Source organism: Zootoca vivipara, chromosome 13, assembly GCF_965207765.1.
Source record: "Zootoca vivipara chromosome 13, rZooViv2.hap1.1, whole genome shotgun sequence".
In the NCBI taxonomy this organism is placed as follows: Eukaryota; Metazoa; Chordata; class Lepidosauria; order Squamata; family Lacertidae; genus Zootoca; species Zootoca vivipara.
The window spans coordinates 27,608,134-27,629,083 of NC_142596.1; the positions used below are offsets into that span (position 1 = coordinate 27,608,134).

The 20,950-nt window shown below is 49.0% G+C and overlaps 1 protein-coding gene across 3 annotated transcripts; it reads left to right on the top strand.

Annotated features, from left to right (window-relative positions):
- The first annotated feature begins 1,597 nt into the window (after positions 1–1,597).
- On the top strand, positions 1,598–20,815 carry ZNF710 (zinc finger protein 710). 3 transcript variants are annotated; one of them, XM_035131097.3, is made up of 5 exons: positions 1,598–1,919; positions 17,101–18,551; positions 18,975–19,166; positions 19,604–19,778; positions 19,998–20,815. In XM_035131097.3, exons 2-5 carry the CDS (start codon positions 17,136–17,138, stop codon positions 20,165–20,167), a joined length of 1,953 nt encoding a protein of 650 aa, XP_034986988.2. In that variant the 5' UTR covers positions 1,598–1,919; positions 17,101–17,135; the 3' UTR covers positions 20,168–20,815. The 3 variants fall into 3 exon arrangements, with proteins under 3 accessions (XP_034986988.2, XP_088513600.1, XP_088513601.1); XM_088657474.1 differs by lacking the exon at positions 1,598–1,919 and adding an exon at positions 2,062–2,447; XM_088657475.1 differs by lacking the exon at positions 1,598–1,919 and adding an exon at positions 8,979–9,109.
- Positions 20,816–20,950: the final 135 nt, after the last annotated feature.

Genomic DNA, 20,950 nt, shown 5'->3' on the forward strand with positions numbered 1-20,950 from the left:
TCTTCCTTCCCCTGCTCCACCTCCCTTGCTGCACTGCAGGTCTCTGCATCCTCCCTCCCTCATTACTGCTGGTGTGATGATCAATCTAAAACTTGGGGCTGCATGAAGTGGAGAGTGGGAGCAGCAGGTTGAGTATGCAGCTGACCTGGGATAACAACCAGCAGACATTGGAAATTAAAATGGAGCTGTACTGTGGCTGTTTGAGATTAAGGGGGCTACACAAAGTGAAAGCGTCCTAAGCCTGAATGTGATTATTGGGTCATAGGCCAATTACACAAGCTATTAGGCTGCCTTGATCCAGATACATGCATGTGTTTTTTGCAGCTATTTTCCGTGAGAGTCCGTGAACTCAGGATCTCATGTATGCTGAGTCTCTCCTTTTTCCAGCTTAGGTATGGCTACATGGAAAGCTGGTCTATGGGTCTGAAGGAGAAGAAATGGGATACCCTAGGAAATTAATACAATTGCTCCAGCATGGCACTTTCTTCTGTGTCCTGGAACAAGGAGCCAGGCCTGCAGTCTTGCTGTGCCATCCTTTTCTCACCTAAAACTATTCTTCCCACCAGGGCCTCCAAAATAGGAGCTTTTACATCTCCCTAATGTCCAGGTGCTGTATCCTTTTTATTATGTTGCTACTAATCCCCACACAAGGGGGGCGGTGCCAACCACAGTCTTGCCACTGTCAGCTCCATTATTTCCCCTTTATGTGTGACGTCCCTTATCCCCTGCAAAAGGCTGGTTCCAAACACTTTGTGCATGGCTGCTGCGGAGGAAGCATTGTTTTGCCAGCAGGTCTTAAATCCTGCATGGGGCAGGGGGCTCTTTGCACAGGCTTCTTTTTATCACAAGTACCTGGTTGGCTTGTGCAGGGAAAGACAATATAGCTTATTCTGGTAGCATGGCCAGGGTTGGGTAGCCTCACAAGGTCACCTGAATATTGCTATGCAGTGCTAGGAGCCTTCCTTGCCTGGTTGGAGATGTGTTGTTGGTGAGCATAATCTTTGTGGTTGGTGGCAGAATTGCCAGGCCTGCTGTGGTGGGTGTGTCTATTCAGTGTTGCTGTTGACTCTGCTGCTGGTTCACCAGAGGAGGAGCGTGACTGTGTTATGCTTGGCAGTAGCTGTGGCCTAGCAGCTGCTAGGGGAGCACAAGGGCCATCTGATGGCCCTGCTTTTGGAGCACTTGGGTGTAGAGGTTTATAAAACTATAAATGAGAAAAGCATGAAGGGAGGATAGTTTTTCTTTTCTAGTAAACAGAACTTGCAGGGTCATCTGTTGACAGTGATAGCCAAGCAGGATCAAGAGGCAAAGGCTTGTCTCTGGCTGCCTCACACACAGAACCCATTAGAAGTCCCACCTAAACCCAGACATGGAAGGTTATTAGAGACAATTAGAGGGGCTCTTTTGGGCCACCCCTCCTCACCTGTGCAAAGGCCTGGCTGGGTGCACTTGCACACCTCGCTAAGAGAGACCAGGGTGGGAGAATGGGGGGGGATTCTGTGGTGCTGAGAAAGGAGGGCAGAGAAAGAGAGGGAGAAGCTCTGTGGGGAGGAGGGAGAGAAAAGGAAACTTGGCCAGGGCCGGAGAGAGAGGAAGTGCGAAAACAAAAGCGAGATAAAAGGGGCTGCTGCTGCTGCTCTCGCTCTCCCTCCTCTGCGCCTTTCTTTTTCTCTCTCCCTTTTTCTCAGAGCTGGGTTAGGAGGGGCTGTTTTGCATCCCTTCACGTCAGCCCTGCCTCATTCCCTTCTTCCTTCCTGCTAGAGAGAGAGAGAGAGAGAAAAGAGAAAGGGAACTGCGAGCAAGCGAGGAGCCGGCAGCACCCAGACGAGGATCTGCCCCAGAGGGAGAGGTGAAGCGGCCTCCCTTGCCTGCCTGCCCGTTACCCGCCCCCCTTGCCAAGCCTCTTCGGGAGTCCCAGGGTGAGTTCGCTTCAGCCCCAGCCAGCTGAGCCAAGCCCTCTTTTCCCGGGCCGGAGAGGAGGCGGGCGCCGATAGCCCCGCGGGAGGCCCGGTGGGCTGCCCCAACCGCTGCCGCCTCTATCCATCCCGGCGCTCTAATGTCAGAGCAGGGAGAGAGAGAAAAGAGTGATGGCGTCTGGAGAAGGAGGGGAGAAAGAAGGAAGGAAGGAAGGATAGAAAGAAGGGGGAGGAGGGAGAGGAGGACGCACAACTGGGCTTGGACTGCGGCGCTTCTTGTCTTGCTGGGGCTCGCAGCACGTGGGGGCTAACACTCGAGGAGCCTCCCCCACATCCTTGTTGCTCGCTTGCAACTTTCCCCTTCTCTTGCTGCTTTACAACACAAAGTTTTGCTCTGCAGGGAGCCGATCCGGGGAGTAGGGAGGGAAGCAGGCAGCGGCAAGAGCGGGAGGGGAGTCTCGGGAGGTGCCGGCGTGGAGCTGATGGAGTGGACCCCTCTTCGGTTGGTCGGCTTGCAGGAGGAGGCAGCCGGTGGGTTACCTGTTGCCTTCTATGCTGTGCTTGGCTTGGCTATAGGGGAACGAAGCCCTCGTTCTCGAACCGCCCCTGGAGAGGGAAGTGCCGGCTGGACTTTCCCGTTCTGTGCCTGGCTACGGTGAACTTTCCCTTTAACAATCCTCCGGATAGGATTGGAGGGGACGGAAAGAAACTGGAGGGGGACGGACCTGGTCCCTTGCATGTTGGCAGAGGCTCAGTAGTAGCGGGGTTTGCTCTCTTGGAAAGCGCGCCGCCTCAAACTGCAGCCTGCGGATAGTGCCTGAAGCTTCTCTGCCTGCTTTTGGCTGGCCTTGCCAAAGAGCTAGGAAGCAGCTTTCCTGGAGCGGTGGCTGCAAAGGAGGGGGGGGGGGGCTTTGCTCTTTGTCTGCCCAACCCGTTTGCCTTCCGTTAACTCTAACAGATGAGAATGTGTTTTTCCTTGACTGATTCTGTGGACTCGCATGTGTTGGGATCTGGGCTGTGCAGCATCTTTTCTTTCTCTCTCCTTGACTGCCTTGCTGAAGTCTGTGTCATTGAGATGGTTCTTAAAAAATACTCAGGTGTTGCCCATAGAAGCTGCTCTTGCAGAGTGGGTTGGTCTGTGCTCTTGGGCACCTTCCCCAGCCCTGTCCATGTCCCTTCCTCTCCCACTTCCAGAATGATCTCGGAAGAATTTAGTACTATGTAGATACTTTGAGGAAACTAGAGGTGGGAAAACAGCAGATGATTCTGTTGATGGATGGTGACCTCTCCAATGATGATTCGCCGCTGCCACCGCCTCCCCCCCCCAAAAAAAACCACTGGCAACATCAAATGTTTATCTCAGAAATGCTTCAGCTACAGTTGTCTCCTTGAATGGAGGGTATGGTCCTTGCAGTATAGGCTAAACAGTGTGAACAACAAAAACTCGCATCTAAATTCTAAAGTGTTGTTTGCACTTGAGTATCAGGTATGCACTGTGTGGGGCACTCCAGATGGATTGCAGCAGGCAGCACAGAAAAGGTTGCTTGCTTGCCATCTCCCAAGGACTCTCTCAAAGCAACTCTGTCCTGGCAGAAAATCAAAGATTCACCTTTTAATCAATGCAACCTTGACTTCCGATCTGCTTTTGGAATGGTGTCTGTAACTCTTTAAGCTACATTTGCAACTGGCTGTGACTGTAAAATGACTGCCTGATGAAGATGGTGCTTCCTTCCTGACATAGCTTGAGAGGAAAACTCTAACAAGGGAGGGTGTTTCATAGGAAGGTAGCAATACCTATGGTATTAGATAAGTTATTAGATAATGTATATCTCTAAAGCAAGAATTTCATTTCCCAATATAGAGTATGTTACTGTTTTTATTAATAATCGTCATACTTGTATGCAACTGTTCCTGAAGCACTTTGCATATATCAAGGGTGGAGAACTTGTGGATGTTCTGGTGTTAAGAACATAAGGAGAGCCTGGCTGCTGGATCAGGCCAAAGATCTATCTAGTTGAGCACCTTGTTCTCACAGTGGCCATCCAGATGCCTCTGGGAAGCCAGCAAACAAGACCTAGTGCAGCAGTGTTCTCCCAGCTCTGTACTCCCATCATATTTGTCCCTGCCAGCTGGAGCTGATGGGAGCTGCAACAACATTTGGAGGGTCACGGGTTCCCCACCCCAGACATACAATATCTCAGTAATCATTACTCCCTTATGGAACTGAGGCTCAGAGAGAGTACCACGGGTCAGCCTCAAGAGGTCAGTATCTTTTCCTTATGGAGCTCAGAGATGGTCTACTGTGTGGAATAGCTTGCTGTTTAATAGCTTTCATGTCATTGGAAAGTGACATTCCTATGAGAAATGCTTAGAATCATAGAACTGAAGAGTTGGAAGGGATCCAGTTGTCTAAAATGGTGCATCACTTTTCCAAAAGCACGCACACACCTTTCTCTCCTGTTTTCCTTTATTCTTGCAATAGAACCTTTTGTAATTGGAGTGTGTCTAAAACATTTTCACATATTAGAAAAGACGTTGAAAGTTCACTGGAGAGTTTTGAATTTATTTATTTTTCTGTTTGGGGTGCTACAGAGTTTTCTTGGTGTAGAATTTAAGGTTAACCAGAAAAAGGGAGTTAGAGATTGTTCGGGGCTAAGCTGTAGGGCAGTGGTTCTTGAACTTTGGTGGGGAAGGGCCATGCTTCAGTGGCAGAGCATCTGCATTGCATGCAGAAGGCCTCAGGTTCAATCCCCAGCATCTCCAGGAAGGGCCAGGAAAAGACCATCTGAAACTCTGTAGCTTACTGTATGATAACTGTTTTGTGTGCAGAAGGTCCCAGGTGCAGTCCCCAGCATTTCCAGATAGAGCTAGGAGAGAACCCTGCATGAAAGCCTGGAAAGTTGCTGCCCATCAGTGTAGAAAGTAGTGAGCTAGATGCACCAATGTTCTCTCAGTATATGGCAGCTTCATATACCTGGGTGGTGTGGAGAATGAAGTTCCAGGAGGAATACCAGTAATAGAATTGTAGAGTTGGAAGAGATCCCGAGGGTCATTTAGTCCACACCCACCCACCCTGGTAATGCAGGAATCTCAACTAAAGCATACACGATAGATGGCCATCCAACCTCTGCGTAAAAACCTCCAAGGAAGGAGAGTCTACCACCTCCTGAGGCAGACCGTTCCATGGAGCCCAATTAAACTTGTGAGTATACCTGCAGAGCATGAGTTCTCAAACTTTCTACCCCTAAGGCCCGTTTGAGACATTTGAAAATTACTGAGACCCACCAGTCACAATGTGGTTGGAGGTGGAAGCTGAGTTTGGCATAGCAGTTGCAGACATTTTCTACTGATATCTAATTCATATTTGGAAATTGCTAAATTCTATGCCATTGACATTTCCTCGTGGCAAGGAGTTCCACAGCTCAGTTTTCCTCAAGCTAAGTACAGGCATCTGCTCTAGTGAGATTGTGAGGGCTTCTCTTTTTTTAGGCAGAATATGCTAATCTAGAGGTTCTTGAATGCAGAATACCTTTTCTTTCTCTTTCTGCCCTCACATGTCTCTGAGTATTTTTACTCTTCTCGTGTAATTTTATCTTCCATTTTCCTGCCGCACTCAACTTGAACCTTATTCCTTCCTCTCCCCCCCAAAAAGTGCCATTTTTATCTCTCCTTTCTAGCCCTGTTACATTCACTTTAACATTCCTCCTCTCTTATCCCCTTCCTTTCTATTCCCAGTTATCATCACCACCACCATCATCATATGTAATTCTGTAACAACATTTTATCTCACTAGCTAATTTCCTTCAACAACACCTCCAGCCCTTTCCCATCAGAGGAAGTAAGCCTTCTTCCTTCCTCCCACCCCCCCTCTCCTGACCACCTTTAATCAGCATATAAGAAGTTGCTGGCGCTGGTCCAGCCAATTACTATGGCATGGCTAGGAGGCAGAGGGAGGCCAATCAGGAGAATGTGGGCAAGCTGTGGCTCTGAGGCCTACCTGAAAGTGCTCAGTGTAGCAAGAATGGCCTCTGTATGGAAAGGGTTGACAGTCACTGCTTCTTGCCTTGATACCATTATGCTGGTTTCTCCCAGGCAGGAGTTTCACTTTCTCTTGGTCCTCAAAGCAGCTACAGCTGCAGCTTCAAGCATCAGTTAAAGGTGGGGAACCATTATCAAGAATTCAGGATGTGAAACTGTCACATAGAATTCCATTGACTTAGCTTCAGGAGCAGAAAAACACAAGCATGTGATATTGTAGCTGGTTTCTCAGCAAAACATTTAAAATGCTTTCAGTGTATCCAAGAAGATTATATTGGACCTGTCAGTGAAGGTCTGGTCTGCGGTTTTGGTGGCTATCCCAAGTGATCAAATGCAGGAATGAAAAGGGACGGAAGGAAGGAAGGAAGGAAGGAAGGAAGGAGGGAGTGCTAGAATTACAGAAGGAAGAATGCTAGCTTGTTCTAATTTTATCTTTCCTGTTTCGCTCTCTGTCTTGTGTTGCCTGTGTATGTACTCAAATATTTTACAGTATTCCTACCACAGACACATTTTCTGTCTTTCTGTTATCTTCACAGATATGTACTTTGGTGTAATTTCCTTCAAGTTGCATAGACACTAGGTCTTCTCAGTCCCATCAGCTTTGTAGCTGTTTTGTTCTGAGGTTTTCCTTCCTATCCCTTCCCCCTGCCTGTCCAGCTGAAAAATGTTGAGAACTGCTATACAACCCCCCCCCCCTCAGTTCCTTAGCCATGTCTGGGGGGGGGAGTGTTTCCATGGGAGCTATTCCCCTCCCAGGATCCAGTGTGCCAGCTGTTCTGTGGATCTTCTTACAGCCCTTGAGATTAAAGGCACTTTGGCTTCTGTGTGTTCCTGGGTAACAGCACTGAAATTAAAAGAAGTGAGCCTGTGGGAGAACAGAGCAATGTTTCCCTTGCAGAGGTCTTTGTTCACTAAACTTACTCTGCTGCTTTCTTGTTCTCAAAAACTAAAATATGGATGTTTTCAAGCTTGCTGTCACATACGCACTCTGTTCTTAGATTGCTGAGTATTATTCCCACCTCTGCTCCTTATCAACCTTTTGAGTTAATCCCCCTGTCACACCTGTTCCTTTTTCTAATATCATCTTCTTGCCTGCCATTCTGTGGTCTGCAACCACTGACCATTATTTATACACATACGGTAGGCTCCAGAAGTATTCTGATCTCACATTTTGGTCTCATGATCATCTCCGACTGGCTGCCCGTTGCATGTGAACATCCCTTCAATTTGAAAAAGTTTGATAGTAAAATCCAACTTGGGATGGTGTGGAACAAGCAAACAAAGTTTCATCAGAAATGTTCCAAAAAGTTTTTAACAACCCAAGACACAGATTCTCCTACAGTTAATGGTTGTTGGTCATTGTGCTTCTGTTGTTTGAGCATAGTTCTTTAGTGCTTGCACAATAGTGTGAGAGCAGGTTGTGGTCTATTGGGGTTGCAGAGCTATGCCCCAGATTGTGAAATCTGTGTCCCTGGAGAAGTTTGGAACCTCAGGAAAGCCTTGCTGGATTAGACCAAGGATTCACCTTGTTCATCATCCTGTCTCCAGCAGAAGCCACTGCCAAACAGATGTTCCTGGGGAGCCCACAAGCCCAGGCATGAAGGAAAGAGACCGTTCTCACAGCTATGTGGACCTCTTGCCTCTTGAACATGGAGATACCAGTGGCTAATAACAGTTGATAGGCCTCTCTGCCATGAATTTGTCATTGCTACATCTTGAGGCAGCAAAATCTGTGGATTAATTATGTGTTGTGAGAGGAGGTACTTCTTTCATCTATCCAGGCCCTACTGTCCATCAGTTTAATTGGTTCTAGTCTTCTGGGAGGTTTTCCATGAAATTTCTAATTTTCCCACACCACTAAATCACTTGAGATCTGACCTGGCATGTTTATTGGTTCATATTTAGTAAACAGTGAAAACAAAATACCATGTTAATTTTGTGTGCTGTAAATACCTCCAACAGTCAAAAGTAGTTGAACTGAAATATAAGGGTGGGGCGAATCTATAAAACACACTTGCAGCACAATCCTATAATCAAGTTAGGCCAAATGGGGGCTATAAAGTACAGTGGAAGTCCCACTGTCCTAGCATAACTTGAAGATAATGTCTGTTGGACTGGAGATAACACCAACACACCTGCAGCACCAGCAGAACTCTTCTAGCATAAGCTCAAAACAATGCTGAGATGTGGATGGAACTGGGGAGAAGCAGAATTATGCCAAACCTTGTAGTGCTTCAGATGTTTTTCCTGCTCCAACGCCAGAAAAAAGTCCTGACCTCAACGCCAACTACAGAGCAGCTGTAGGTGAAATATCACCCATTCAATGGACTGGAGTGAGAGCCACTGTTCCCCATACCCTCCTGTCCTACTCAGGATGCCACAGAATCTAATCACAGCACACCAATATCGGTGTCAAAATCCCAGGGAGAGAAAGACCACAACTCAGATTTCTTGGTGTATGAGGCATGAGACCTTATTGCTCTGATCTCATGTCATGCATATAGAAAGAGCACATTGGTAACGCCTCTTACAGGTACTTGGGACTTCAGGTCAAAACACACTACTCTCTCAAACTGGGGAGACCAGAACAAAGCATCCCCACAAGCAAGCTACTAAGTTTAAGTGCTGCAGCTGTCTTCCTCACCTCTTGCTGGAAGACTCGTTCCTCTGGACCAGCGGGGAGCAGCATCTCCCACCCAGGCAACATGAGGGTCAGCATGCAAAGGTGTTCTCTGCTGGACGATGCTGATCCTGCCCAAGAACTCTTGTCTGGACATAGGGAACAGAACAAACAGCCGCTGCACACACACTGCAAGCCACCTGCAGGGGAAGGGACGTGTATTGCCTGCTTCTTAGGGGAGACTGAGGCAAGGGGGCTGGATGAGCGCTTGAGTGGCACCACTCCCTCTCTTGCTCTCATCCTCACAAGCACCACCTCTGCATCCAGGGTCCACTTGTTCCAGTTGCTGATCACTGCTCATTTTCTCTGTGTGTCACCCTTCACAGCTCTCTAACAGAGGAAGAGGACAAGAGGGCCTTCCTTATGCCCAGCTACATGCAGGCTTCCAGGAAAGCTGCACCTGCTGGGATTATCCTTTCTACACAGCTATGAAGCCTTGCCCACCTGACCACCCCACACTTCCAGTTCTTCCTCTGTAAGCAACACAACTCCTGCTACCCTGCTGTCTGTCATGCAACTTTCAAAGGCACAGGAGCCCAGCTGGGGCTACCAGTCTGAAAACTGGCCTATGTTTGTTTAGGCCTCTATCTCACCCCCCACTTCCCCAAAGGCTATTCAATAAAAGCTATAACTTTGCCATGTGTGGTAATCCTTTGCTACTAGGGCTTCACCATGTCCTCCCTATCTCAGTCCTGTTGAGCTGGCCTCAGGATGAGAGGGGGACTAGGAAGCATGATCCTGTGGGATGGATTTTAATTGGTAGAAGAGGATATATTAATTTCAATTTATCTATCCATGCGCCACATGTGTAGGTTGAACAGAGTTTCAAAATCCCATCCTTGGCTGCAAAATTAAAAGCATAGGAATTAGGCTGTAATATCTTGTTTTGGGCAAGTCCAGCTGGCTTCCCCCTTCTTACCCTGCTTAACAAAGAATCAGGCAACAACTTGCAAAGTTTAAAAATATAATTTACTCACTTGCATTGGTTCACAGCAATGGCAGTAGTAAAAACTATGCAGGAAATATATATTTACAGTACAACAAGCTTCAGGCATGTGCCTAAAGCTGAAGCAAACAGACCAATGCTGGTCAAAGGAAGAGAGGAATAGGAAGCACTATATGCTCCTTCCTGTCCAGGAGAGGAAGGGAAATGACACCAATTGTCCTGTCTACCAATTGTATTTCTATGGTCTGAGTATCTGCCTATCAGCAATACAGCTCTGTGGTATTAGCTCCTCCTTTTGCTAACTAGTAAGAATGTGCATTTTTAAAGGTTTGGCTGCTAATCTCCCACAGTTCCTGCAAAAGCTCAGGACTAATGACCCTTTTCACTCTCTGCCTAGACTCCAAGCATCATTAGGGTGGCAGACATCTCAGACTGTACAAGGGTCATCCGTCAGTGGTAGAGAATTCACTTTGCAAGCAGAAGGTCTCTGTCTCAATCTCCAGTATCTCAAGGTAGTAATCGGAATGTCCCCTGTCTGAAACCCCGGAGAGCTGCTGCCAGTCAGTGTACACAACTCCAAGCTAGGTGGATCAAGGTTGTGACTCAATATAAGACAGCTTCCTATGCTCCTACTTGGGTTGAGTGCTGTGATGTATGAGACAGTCAGTTGAGGTGAAAGGACTGAGAGACCTGCTGGGATGAAAGCCAGAAAACTGGGTCTGTCAGAGAATCAGTATAGTGGCAGTTTCTTGGGTGATCCTGACATATTCATTCAAAATACATATATTCTGCTTCAAAGCCCTTAAGAGGCTCTCAAAGCAGTTTACAAAGATCCTCTCATTCAAGTAAGTGTGGTACCAGGAGCAGAACTAACATGTCCATGCAGACCCTGTATGATTCAGTATTTTGGCTAAGGGATGACAAATGTCCTGTGATGTCTGCTCTGCCATTCCTCCTGGTGCAGTTGGAAATCACACCTCGTTTCCCAAATCCATACCATATGCCAGAAGTAACCAATGCAGTATCCTCCAGAAGTTGAATGGCCAGTGGTCAGGGAAGAGTCCAGCAACACTTGGAGGAAACCATGTTGGCCAGGCCCAGGCGGAACTTGTCTTGTTAGAATAAAGTTATAACTCGAACACCAAAACAAAACAAAAAAACAACCTGCTGGTCATTGGCGAAGGGCCCAGCCAGCTTAGCCCACTGTTACAACCATCTCAACCTCAAGTCCTCCAGATTTTTTGGACAGCAACTCCCATCAGACCCCAGAAGTTATGAACTGAAACCCCTATTGGCTTCAGGCATCATGGCTGTGCTCCCATCGGCTCCAGCATCCTACAGTTGTGGTGGCTGGGGCTGAGATGGGAATTGTAGTTCAAAACATCTGGAGGGTACTGGGTTGGGGAATTATGCATTTCCCAGTTTTCCAAACTAAGCTTTTATGGATTCCTTTTAAAAAGATACATTTTGAATACAGCTGATATAGGAAGTGTTTGTGCTCTTGGAAAGTCCATTGTGGTGGCTGCTCCAGCCTGCTGAACTTGGCAAATCCTCTGTGTGATGACTTAAATTGTCTTGCAGACTCTTGCTAATTTGAAATGCATTCTTGACTCCTATCTTTCTGTAGAGGGGTTGGTTCTTCAATGTTTGAGTGCATGCAATTAATTTTTAAGATAGGAACTTTAATCTCAATGTCTTGCTAACTTCCATATCAATCAGTTACCTAGAAAAGCATTTGTGTGCTGGTGCTGATGCAGTTGACACCTATTATATTACAATGGGTCAGACTGGGACAGTACACTCCAGCTCTAAAACATTTCCCACTTCTTCCTTCACCTTCTCTGTCATGGAGCTTACCTGAGGAAGCTTGGATCTCCCTGTACTCCCACCCACCCACCCTCGGCTCCTGTATTGGATTTCACATTGTGCAGGGAGGAAGTCCACTGTTGTGAAAGGGGAGAGGCATTGTCATTGTGCAGGTTAGGGCTGACACACCTGTCTGCCTTGAGAAGCATTGACAACAATGCTATGACTTAAAGACAATGTTATGACTTAAAGGGGTGGTTGTGTTGTGTTGTGTTGTGTTGTGGGGACTTCATTCCCTCCCAGTCATTATGTAGCACATGGAGCAACTGAGCAAGGAAATCGCAGCCCTCAACAGACTGGCTTAGCAATGCTGTGTATGTCAGAAATTACTTTTAAATACTTTTGTAAACTTACCTACATAGCCTTGTAAGCCAACTAATGATTTATTATTTCCTTTTAAAAAGAAATCCTCAGTTGTCTTTAAAGATACTGCCTTCCAAGTGTGTGATTCTTCTGAGTTATGATTTCCATTGCTTGAGTTATGGACCCTCCAAGACCCCATCTCTGCTAATCCCAAAAACCCAATGCTTTTTTATTCTGATGCTCTGACTAGCAATTCTTGGATGGAAGATGAACCCTGCCAACATTAACCCACCTGTGAGGAAGGTGATGCAGAACCCTTCCAAAGTTGTGCCAGTAGACCACAGTTTTCTGGACACTTTGGTCCAGTTGCAATAAATCTGAAGTGTTGAGAGGTTGTTGAAAAATATTTGAGCTGCTTTGGCTGCTTGAGGGTTTCAAGGTTTATTCTCTCTCTCTCTCTCTCTCTCTCTCTCTCTCTCTCTTATGGCATGGGACCTTTGAGGACCAGGCAAAGGGCCTCATCTCCTCACCAACACACATGCCCAGACAGACACTCTTGTTGTCTAGTTTGGAGGTTCAATGGAAAGCAACTTGTTCTCTGCCAGCTCCAAGGCTGGGTGTTTCTGACAAGCAGGTCCCTGTTTCTGTTGCCTCTGAATATTTTCCCATAAGAGAGAGCCCTTCTCCTAATCTGTAGGAGGCTTTGTTTGTTAAAGCAGAAGCTTTCCTCTTAAAGAACCTATTTATTTTTCATTGGATTGTGTGTGCTTTTTTTTTCTCAAACAAGGATTCTTACAAGTCGCCTCACCATCCATTCGGCCAGATTTATTTTCTGCTAGGTTGAGAATCAAGTCTCTTTCCCTCCGCCTCCACTGGAAAGAGGGAGAATGTGAAAAAAAGAAGGAAAAAAAGACTTTTGCATTGTGGTGATTGGCACAGCCTGTGAATCAGGGGTCATTTTGTGTAGCTGTTTCTTTTCAAGCATTCTCCTCTCTTTCTTTCTTTCTCTTCCCCCTTCCATGCACAATCTATTCAGGCTGGAAGCATTCTTTCTTTTCAAAGTCTTTTCTGCCTCTCTCTCTCTCTCTCTTTTCCCCCTCCTTTATTTTTCATCTCTTTTCATTCTGTTTCCCTCCACCAACCCTAGAGGCTCTTTTTTCCCCTTTCCTCATTCCTCTATTCAGTTCCCTTTTTTTTGGTTGCTTCTTTTAAAATAGCTTTTCTATTTTCAGAGAGGACAGGGAACATGTAGGAAGAGAAGTCATTTCAGAAAGGAGGAACCTGAAAGTCTTTCTCCATTTATTTCAGCAAACGTTGTTTTTCAAGCAAGAGAAACAAGGGCGACAAAAAGAAACCCGTCTTTATTTTGTTCCTGCCTCTTCTCCCACAAACAGCGCAGCCCCAAACACACACACACCCAAATATTCATAAGTGATCACATCTCCAGTAACATGCTAAAATACTGGCAGCTTTGCTTCTTTATTATGTTGCTCTGGGCATTTTGGTGCAGAGACTAGAAACACAAGAGGCATGGCTGCTTTCCTGGATAGACCCCATCGATGCCTCTCTTTGCAACTTCTGGCATCACCCATTTCTTTTAGCTCTGCACCAAGAGTTGTGGGGTGCAGGGCCCACTTGGGTGCTGGATGCTGCCTTTAGAACAATTTTTCCTTCATGGTGAACCTTCAGCAAGGAGCTTAGGAGATCTCTGTGCTAATGCAGAGAACAATTTTGTGGGAAGCAGCAGTGAAGACTTACAGTTGTGTAATCTCAAGTTTGTAGATCTCTAGATGTGCATTGCTTAAAGCAGGGGTCAGCAACCTTTTTCAGCCGTGGGCCGGTTCCTCAGACCATGTGGTGGGCCGGACTATATAATTTTTTGGGGGGGGGGTGAACGAATTCCTGTGCCCCACAAATAACCCAGAGATTAATTTTCAATAAAAGCACACATTCTACTCATGTAAATGCACTAGGCAGGCCATACAAATAACCCAGAGATGCATTTTAAAGAAAATGACACATTCTACTCATGTAAAAACATGCTGATCCCCGGACCGTCCGTGGGCCGGATTTAGAAGGTGATTGGGCCTGAGGTTGCCTACCCCTGGCTTAACAATGAAAAGGTAAACCACTGTGAAGTGCAAATATTCTTTTAAGACTTCGAGCATGAGATTTTGTACATATTTTTGAATCTCCTTGTATATGTGAAGGTTGTTGGTGCATATACATTTAAATATTTGCACTTCACGGTGGTGTACTTTTTCATTGTTTTGCTTCTACCCCTGGTTTAAAGCATTGATTAGCCCCCAATAGCCATGCTAATCAGAATTTTTGAGCTCTGGCAGGATGCCACAAATACAGGCCCTTTGTTCATTACAACCAGCCTCTTATCTCCTGGATTTCATTCTTGAATTAGTGCCTTTTAGTAGTACCGGTAATTGTCTTCTGTAGTATTGATAACACTTTGCTTTGGGGAAAGGGTGTGAATTCTCCATTCCTGCTGGAGAGGATCAGGCTTGCAGATGGTGGAATGAGAGGTATAGCCAAGGGCAGCAAATTGCAACTCAAATACTTCATCCTGTGCCATTAGAGAGAAACCACAGAAGAGGCTTTCTTCTGTGAAAACCTATGATACAAGAGTACCTGACCCTTTCTCAGATGGTTCTCCTATGGCAATCTTCTCTAAACCAGTGGTCTCCACAGGCCACCTCCCATCAGCTCCAGCATCATATGGCTGGACTGGCGTCAATTCCTCAGCAAGAGATGGTACGTCAAGAAATGAAGACAGGAGTCATCCAGTAGACATGGATTTCCAAAGAGAGAAATGGAACAGGTCTTGGGAGCCAGAGTGTTGGGCTAGGTAAACCCAGCAAAAGCCAATTCTTAGGTGCTGATGCTTTCATTCATGTCAGGGCATAAAAAGTCTGAAGGGGGCTGATGAGGATGCTTGTTTTTTTGTGATGGAGATGCTCTCAAAAGTAGGAGGGTTGAGAGAACCTGCTTCAAATGAAAGCAAAGGTACAGATGACTAGGGAGCAGGGACACACCTGTCTGGAAGCCAAACCTACACCTGGGTTGGTTGCGTGGTGATGGTGATGTCCCTGCTTCTGCGGGAAGCAATCCTGGTTGTCCCTACATAGCAGTTGGATCTGGTTGGTTTCTTGAAGGTTGGCTTGGTGTGAAGGGTGCCCCTTCAGGTAGGAAAATGGGTCTTGGTGTTGGGTGGTCAGCCACACACTTTGGGGATTAAAGAGGGAGGTAGCCGGTGAGAAGGGACCCCACCCAAACTCCATATACCTTGCAGAGCCTGGCTTTGAAAGTTTCTTCCACCCACCCAAATATGTGATTCAGATCTAATGTCACCTGAAAGCTGAGTTGGGACATTAGAGGAGATGGAGGTGGGTGAGAGAGCGGGGTTGAATACAGAAGGAGATTAGGAGATTGATGAAAGTGAGAGAGAAAGAGAGAGGAGATAAGAGAGGCACACAGGACTGAACTATCAAGCTGAGAGAGGCGTTGCCAGGGAAACGGAAAGAATGAGGAAGAGAGAGAAAGATGGAGAGAAGCGGCAAGAATCAGAAATGGAAGGGAAGTGGGAGGGAGGGCAGGCAATGGATTTTAAAGGGTGAATGAGAGAAGCAGATGGATTTTAAAGCTTGCAGTGGCTGGACAGGCTGACCCCCCCCCCCAACAAAAAAAAGCTGCCTATGCCCACAATCAATAATTCTAGGTGGGCTCCCCTCCGGCACCTTTGCTCAAGATTGGTACCATTCTGTGCCCAGGGCATGCTGGCTGGCACAGAAGTGGCTGCCATCATGGCCAGTCTCCAGCTTCAAGGCTGGCTCCTGTGAGGAGGGAATCAATACTGTTGTTCCCCTTTGCCTCTACAGCCCATTGACATGAAAGTGTGCTTAACAGGGGCCCTCCTTGCATTGTGGTGGAGCTTGCATGCAAAATGGGTCAGGCACGGAGGCCAGCCTGCAGGTCACTACATGGCCTTCTCCTGCTTGTCTCTGGGTGACCTGATGGGCCCCTTCTTGGCCCTGCTGTGCTCATTGCCGCCTCCGCCTCCTCTAATCCTCCCCCATACCCAGCCTTCTTCCTTCCTTCTCTCTTCCTTTCTTCTCCTTTGCCTGCCAGCCCCCTCTTCTCTTCTCCTTCCTCCTCTCTCCTTCCTGCCTCCTCCCCTCTCTCCTTTGTTTTGGCTGCCTCCATACACTGCTGTCCCCTCCCCCCACCTGCCTCTTGCTATCTTATTTCCCTCCATTTCCTCTTTTTGTCTTCCCTTGTTCACATTTCTTTTCTCTGCACCAGCCATCCTCACCCTCGCATGGTTTCAGAGCATGCAGGCAGCTCTGGCGGAGAATGAGGTTCATTTATTTCCAGTGGTTCAAAAGTGGGAAGTTCTGAGGTTGTTCTGTCTAGCTGTTCCCTTTGCCTCAGGGTTAGTCCAAGCCTGGCTTGTCTTTCTGCTCTGCACCCAGGAAGACTGGCTTTGTATTTCAGGCGAGGAACAGTTATTCTGGCTCAGTTATACTGGAGGAAGGAGTAGTATTCCTCCCACCCATGCTCTCCTCTCTCTGGCTTGACTTTCTGGTGCTTCCCAGTCACACAAAAGGCAGACACTGAGGGGGGGGGTCCTAGGGTTCTAAGGGGTGCCTCCAAGGTCCGAGTCCTGCCTGGCCCTGCTTGCCGCCTTCACAACCAAGGAGGCTGCTGTGCCCTTTCTTGTAGAAAGGAATCCAGCCCAACTTGGTGGGTGACAACATCCCAGTACCTGGGGAGGTGCAGCCATCGGACTGCCTACTTTTTCTGGAAGTGCAGAATTTGCCACATTTGGGGAGGCTCCTGACCTGGCATGCAGAAGCCCCCCCCCCATAGAAGGCCACAAGATTTTGCTACACCCTGGGCCCTTTACAATAAAGAATAAACACAGCACAACTGAGCCATTGTACAGGGCTCTATGGAATATATGGTTTCTGCTAGTCTTGGGAAATGGTAAGGATACAAATGTCTGGCCTGTCATCTGGCCACTAGGCATTCCCACCACCACCATCCCTCATTCTGCCAGTGAAGCACACCCATGTTTAGATTGCAGGGTTTGCTCCAGTTTCAGGAGTGCAGAATATTTGTTTAGCTCCAAAACATGGGATGCTTTCAGGTTCTAAGCTCTGCCCAATGGTGTTGCTTTCATTTTAAAGGATATGTCCAGAGTAGATGCTGCTTTTCCATTGCCATGATTTTGGAGCTGCCAGCTAGGGCCCCTGCTGGCCAACTGGGTTCTCTCAGCCCACAGCCCTCTGCTTGGCCTACAGGGTAATGGCTTCTTTTTCTCCCTTTTGTTCCTGCAGACAACAGAACCTTGATGTGTTTGATGGTATGAGCCATGGACCGCTTTGCCCACTCTGGAACACAGACAGATGCCGTGGTGGTGCTGTCTCTGGCCCAAGCAGCCGTCCTGGGCTTGGTGACTGAGAACGAGTTTTTTGGTGCCACGGTCAGCCCCGGAGGTTTCTTCTCCAGCTTCGCAGGCAGGCTCGACGGCATGTCCACGGTTGAGTTGAAGCAGCCAGAAAGCCATTGCCCTCTGGAGAATGAAGGCCAAGGTCACGTCGAGCCAGCGGAGGAGGATGAAGCAGCAGAGGCTTCCTTTGGGAAACATGCCCGGAGGAGGAAGCGCCCGCCTGTGAGGCTGGTGCCAAAAGTGAAGCCCGAGAAGGGGGAGTGGGGGCAGGAAGACGGCGTTTACGAAGCATCAGTAGCAAGTGAGGGCAAGGAGGAGCAGATGGGCAGCCACCCTGTGAGCCTGGAGGAGTCCCCCTGTGAGCAGACAGTGCAGAGCAGCGCTACCAAGATGATTGATCTCAGCACGTTCAACAGGAAGCCTCGACGCCTGCGGCAGCAAGCTCCAGAAGAGCTGTCCCTGGTCGGGTATGAGGAGAGGCTCCCAAGCACCCCACAAGCCAACCTGGACAGCACTCCGGGGAGTGCAGAGGCCTTCTCCAGTGACTGCGGCTTCCAGGCTGGTGCTCCTCCACCCTTGATCAACCTGGAGCATCCTGTGCCACACTCTCCTCCGGGGCAGGGCAAGAGCGAGCTGGGCTTTGTGTGGCAGGAGCCCCTGGACTTTGAGGCGGAGGCCCACGGCGAGCACAGCAAGAAGGTTCAGCTGGACCGCCTGGACATCAATGTCCAGATAGACGACTCCTACCTGGTGGAGAAGCGTTGGCAGTGTCGCCTGTGCGAGAAGTCCTACACGTCCAAGTACAACCTGGTGACGCATATCCTGGGCCACAATGGCATCAAGCCCCACTCCTGCCCGCACTGCAGCAAGCTCTTCAAGCAGCCCAGCCACCTGCAGACCCACCTGCTCACCCACCAGGGCACGCGGCCCCACAAGTGCCAGGTGTGCCACAAGGCCTTCACCCAGACCAGCCACCTCAAGCGCCACATGCTGCTGCACTCCGACATCAAGCCCTACAGCTGCCGCTTCTGTGGCCGCGGCTTTGCCTACCCCAGCGAGCTGAAAGCCCACGAGGGCAAGCACGAGAGCGGGCGCTGCCACGTCTGCGTGGAGTGCGGCCTGGACTTCTCCACCCTCACCCAGCTCAAGCGCCACCTGGCCACCCACCAGGGGCCCACTCTCTACCCCTGCCCAGAGTGCAACAAGTCCTTTCATTACCGCAGCCAGCTGCAGAACCACATGCTCAAGCACCAGAATGTGCGGCCATTCGTCTGCACCGAGTGTGGCATGGAGTTCAGCCAGATCCATCACCTTAAGCAGCACTCGCTGACCCACAAGGTAGGCCAGGCAGCAGAGCGCCAGGGTGAAGGGCATGGGGGGGCTATTGGGTAACCTATGCCTTTTCCCATCCGTGGCTCTAAGGGCTTTTCTAGAGGAGTGTGTGTGTCTACCTGCAGTGCCCTGAAGGGGTACCCAAAGGGCTTCACCTTAGCTGGTTTGCTCTTTTTGTTTCCCTTGGTCACCACAAACCTGGATTCTGAAAAAGAGGCCTTGCCACAATTTGGGTTAAAACTGCTTCCATAGGAGGGAGGGAGTGGGGATCCAAAGTGCCCTGGTCTCTTCCCCCTTGCTCTGAAATCCCCCAAACCCTACTGAGCATGAAATCACCATAGTTAGCACTGTCCTCCTTGGCCAAGGTGGGATTGGGTGGTAACTCTTGGCTGCAATGAAGCCTTGTTACCTGCCTGCTGTTGTCTTCAGGGCGTGAAAGAGTTCAAGTGTGAAGTGTGCGGGCGAGAGTTCACGCTGCAGGCCAACATGAAGCGCCACATGCTGATCCACACCAGTGTGCGCCCCTATCAGTGCCACATCTGCTTCAAGACCTTTGTGCAGAAGCAGACACTCAAGACCCACATGATCGTCCACTCGCCTGTCAAGCCCTTCAAGTGCAAGGTAGGTGGCGGAAGTGCAAAGAGCAGAAGCTGCCGCGGGTGGTGGAATATGAAGAGCCTGAGATCAGGGCTGCTGCCAGGGCAATGCGGAGTGGCAGAGCCTGCAAAGACAGGCCAGACTCAACTCCCAGAGGGGCAGTGGTCATTTCCAGAACACACTTCCCACATGAGCAACTGGATGTCCACATATCCACCCTCCTCTCAAGCACGGCTTTGTCATTCCGGTTTTGCCAGCTGCCTGGACTGAGCCCGGAAATTATTTTGCTGAGAGCTTTCAGAGCTGAGTGTGGAGTGGATCCTGGCTCTTGGCCGTTGGCCTGGAAGGGGAACTGGGGTGGATGCAAGCAGGTGAATCCCTCCCCTGCTGCCCACAGTCCAAGCTGCTCCAGCCTCCGCCAACAAGTCATCATCTCCCTTTCCCACCCCCACCTTCCACAGGTGTGTGGGAAATCCTTCAACCGCATGTACAACCTCCTGGGCCACATGCACTTGCACGCAGGCAGCAAACCCTTCAAGTGCCCTTACTGTTCCAGCAAGTTCAACCTGAAGGGCAACCTCAGCCGGCACATGAAGGTCAAGCATGGGGTGATGGACATCAGCCTGGACAGCCAAGGTAGGTGGGGTGGAGAGGGAGCTGAAGGGATGGGTCTAAGGCATCCCGTCCTACCCCTCCAGAAGCCCTGAAAGGCTGCACTGCAGCTCCCTCTGCAGGCTGTCTTGGTTGCTGGCAAAGGAGGCTGTGGTGGCCAGTGCTGAATCCACATTGCCTGCCAGCCATCACAGCACTACCGCCCAGGAGCTGCTCACTGCTTGTCCTCTGTTGTCCCCTCAGATCCCATGCTGCAGCTGCCAGGTGATCATGCAGAGCTGGACGGACAGCAGGAGATGGAGGACTACGAGGAGGAAAACTCGTATGACTATGGGGTGGTGGGGAACCCTGCCAACGAGTCTGCCTTGACTGAACACGCCATGAAGGAAATGGCCTACTACAGCATGTTGTAGCCTGGGGCAGGCTGGGTGAAGGGGACAGGCAGCTGTTTCCACCCGCTCCGAAAAGCTCTGTTCGGGCAGCACAGAATTTGATACTCTTGCCCTCTTTAGCTGTTTAGTCCTGCACTGGATCTGTGGAAGTCTTGCTGCCGCCAACCCTTGACTGGGCTCTGCTGCTGGGCTGGGCTGGCAGTACTTTTCTCTCCAGCTTGAAAGGACCAGGAGGGGGCAGCACTTGCCTTAGACTACCTCCCACAGCACCTTGCACCCAGCACAAAGAAGCAGAAGGCCCTGTAGTGGTGCTGATAGGCCAGGACCAGCCAGGGCTCAGTGCTACAGACACCAGGCTGTATTGCAGAGCCAAACTGGATCAGCTCCTGTATGTTTCTCTTACAAACTACCTCTGCCCTGCGCAAAAAATAAAAGAGGGGGACTCACAGCAGGGTCTCTGCCCCCAAACCAAATGGGTCTTGAGTGCCCCTTTGCCCATCCCCTCTTCCTGGCAGAGCAGTTAAGCCAGCACATCCCTGTGCAGCCTGTGGCCATCTTAAATTATTATGTCATTTCCACAAGGTGGATTGTCCCACTTGTGCATAGATCTACTGTGTTTATTTTCTGTTCTGAAGAAGTTCAGCAATAAAGGAATACTCTTTGGAAGAAGGGTCAGGTGGGTTGGTGCTGAAGCAAAAGATGGGGTGTGTGGGGAGAGGTTCAAGGGGGGCTGAGACTTGCCTTTCCCCAGAAAAGAATCACCGTAACAGACCGTCGACACTGGGAAGCAACAGAAACAACAAG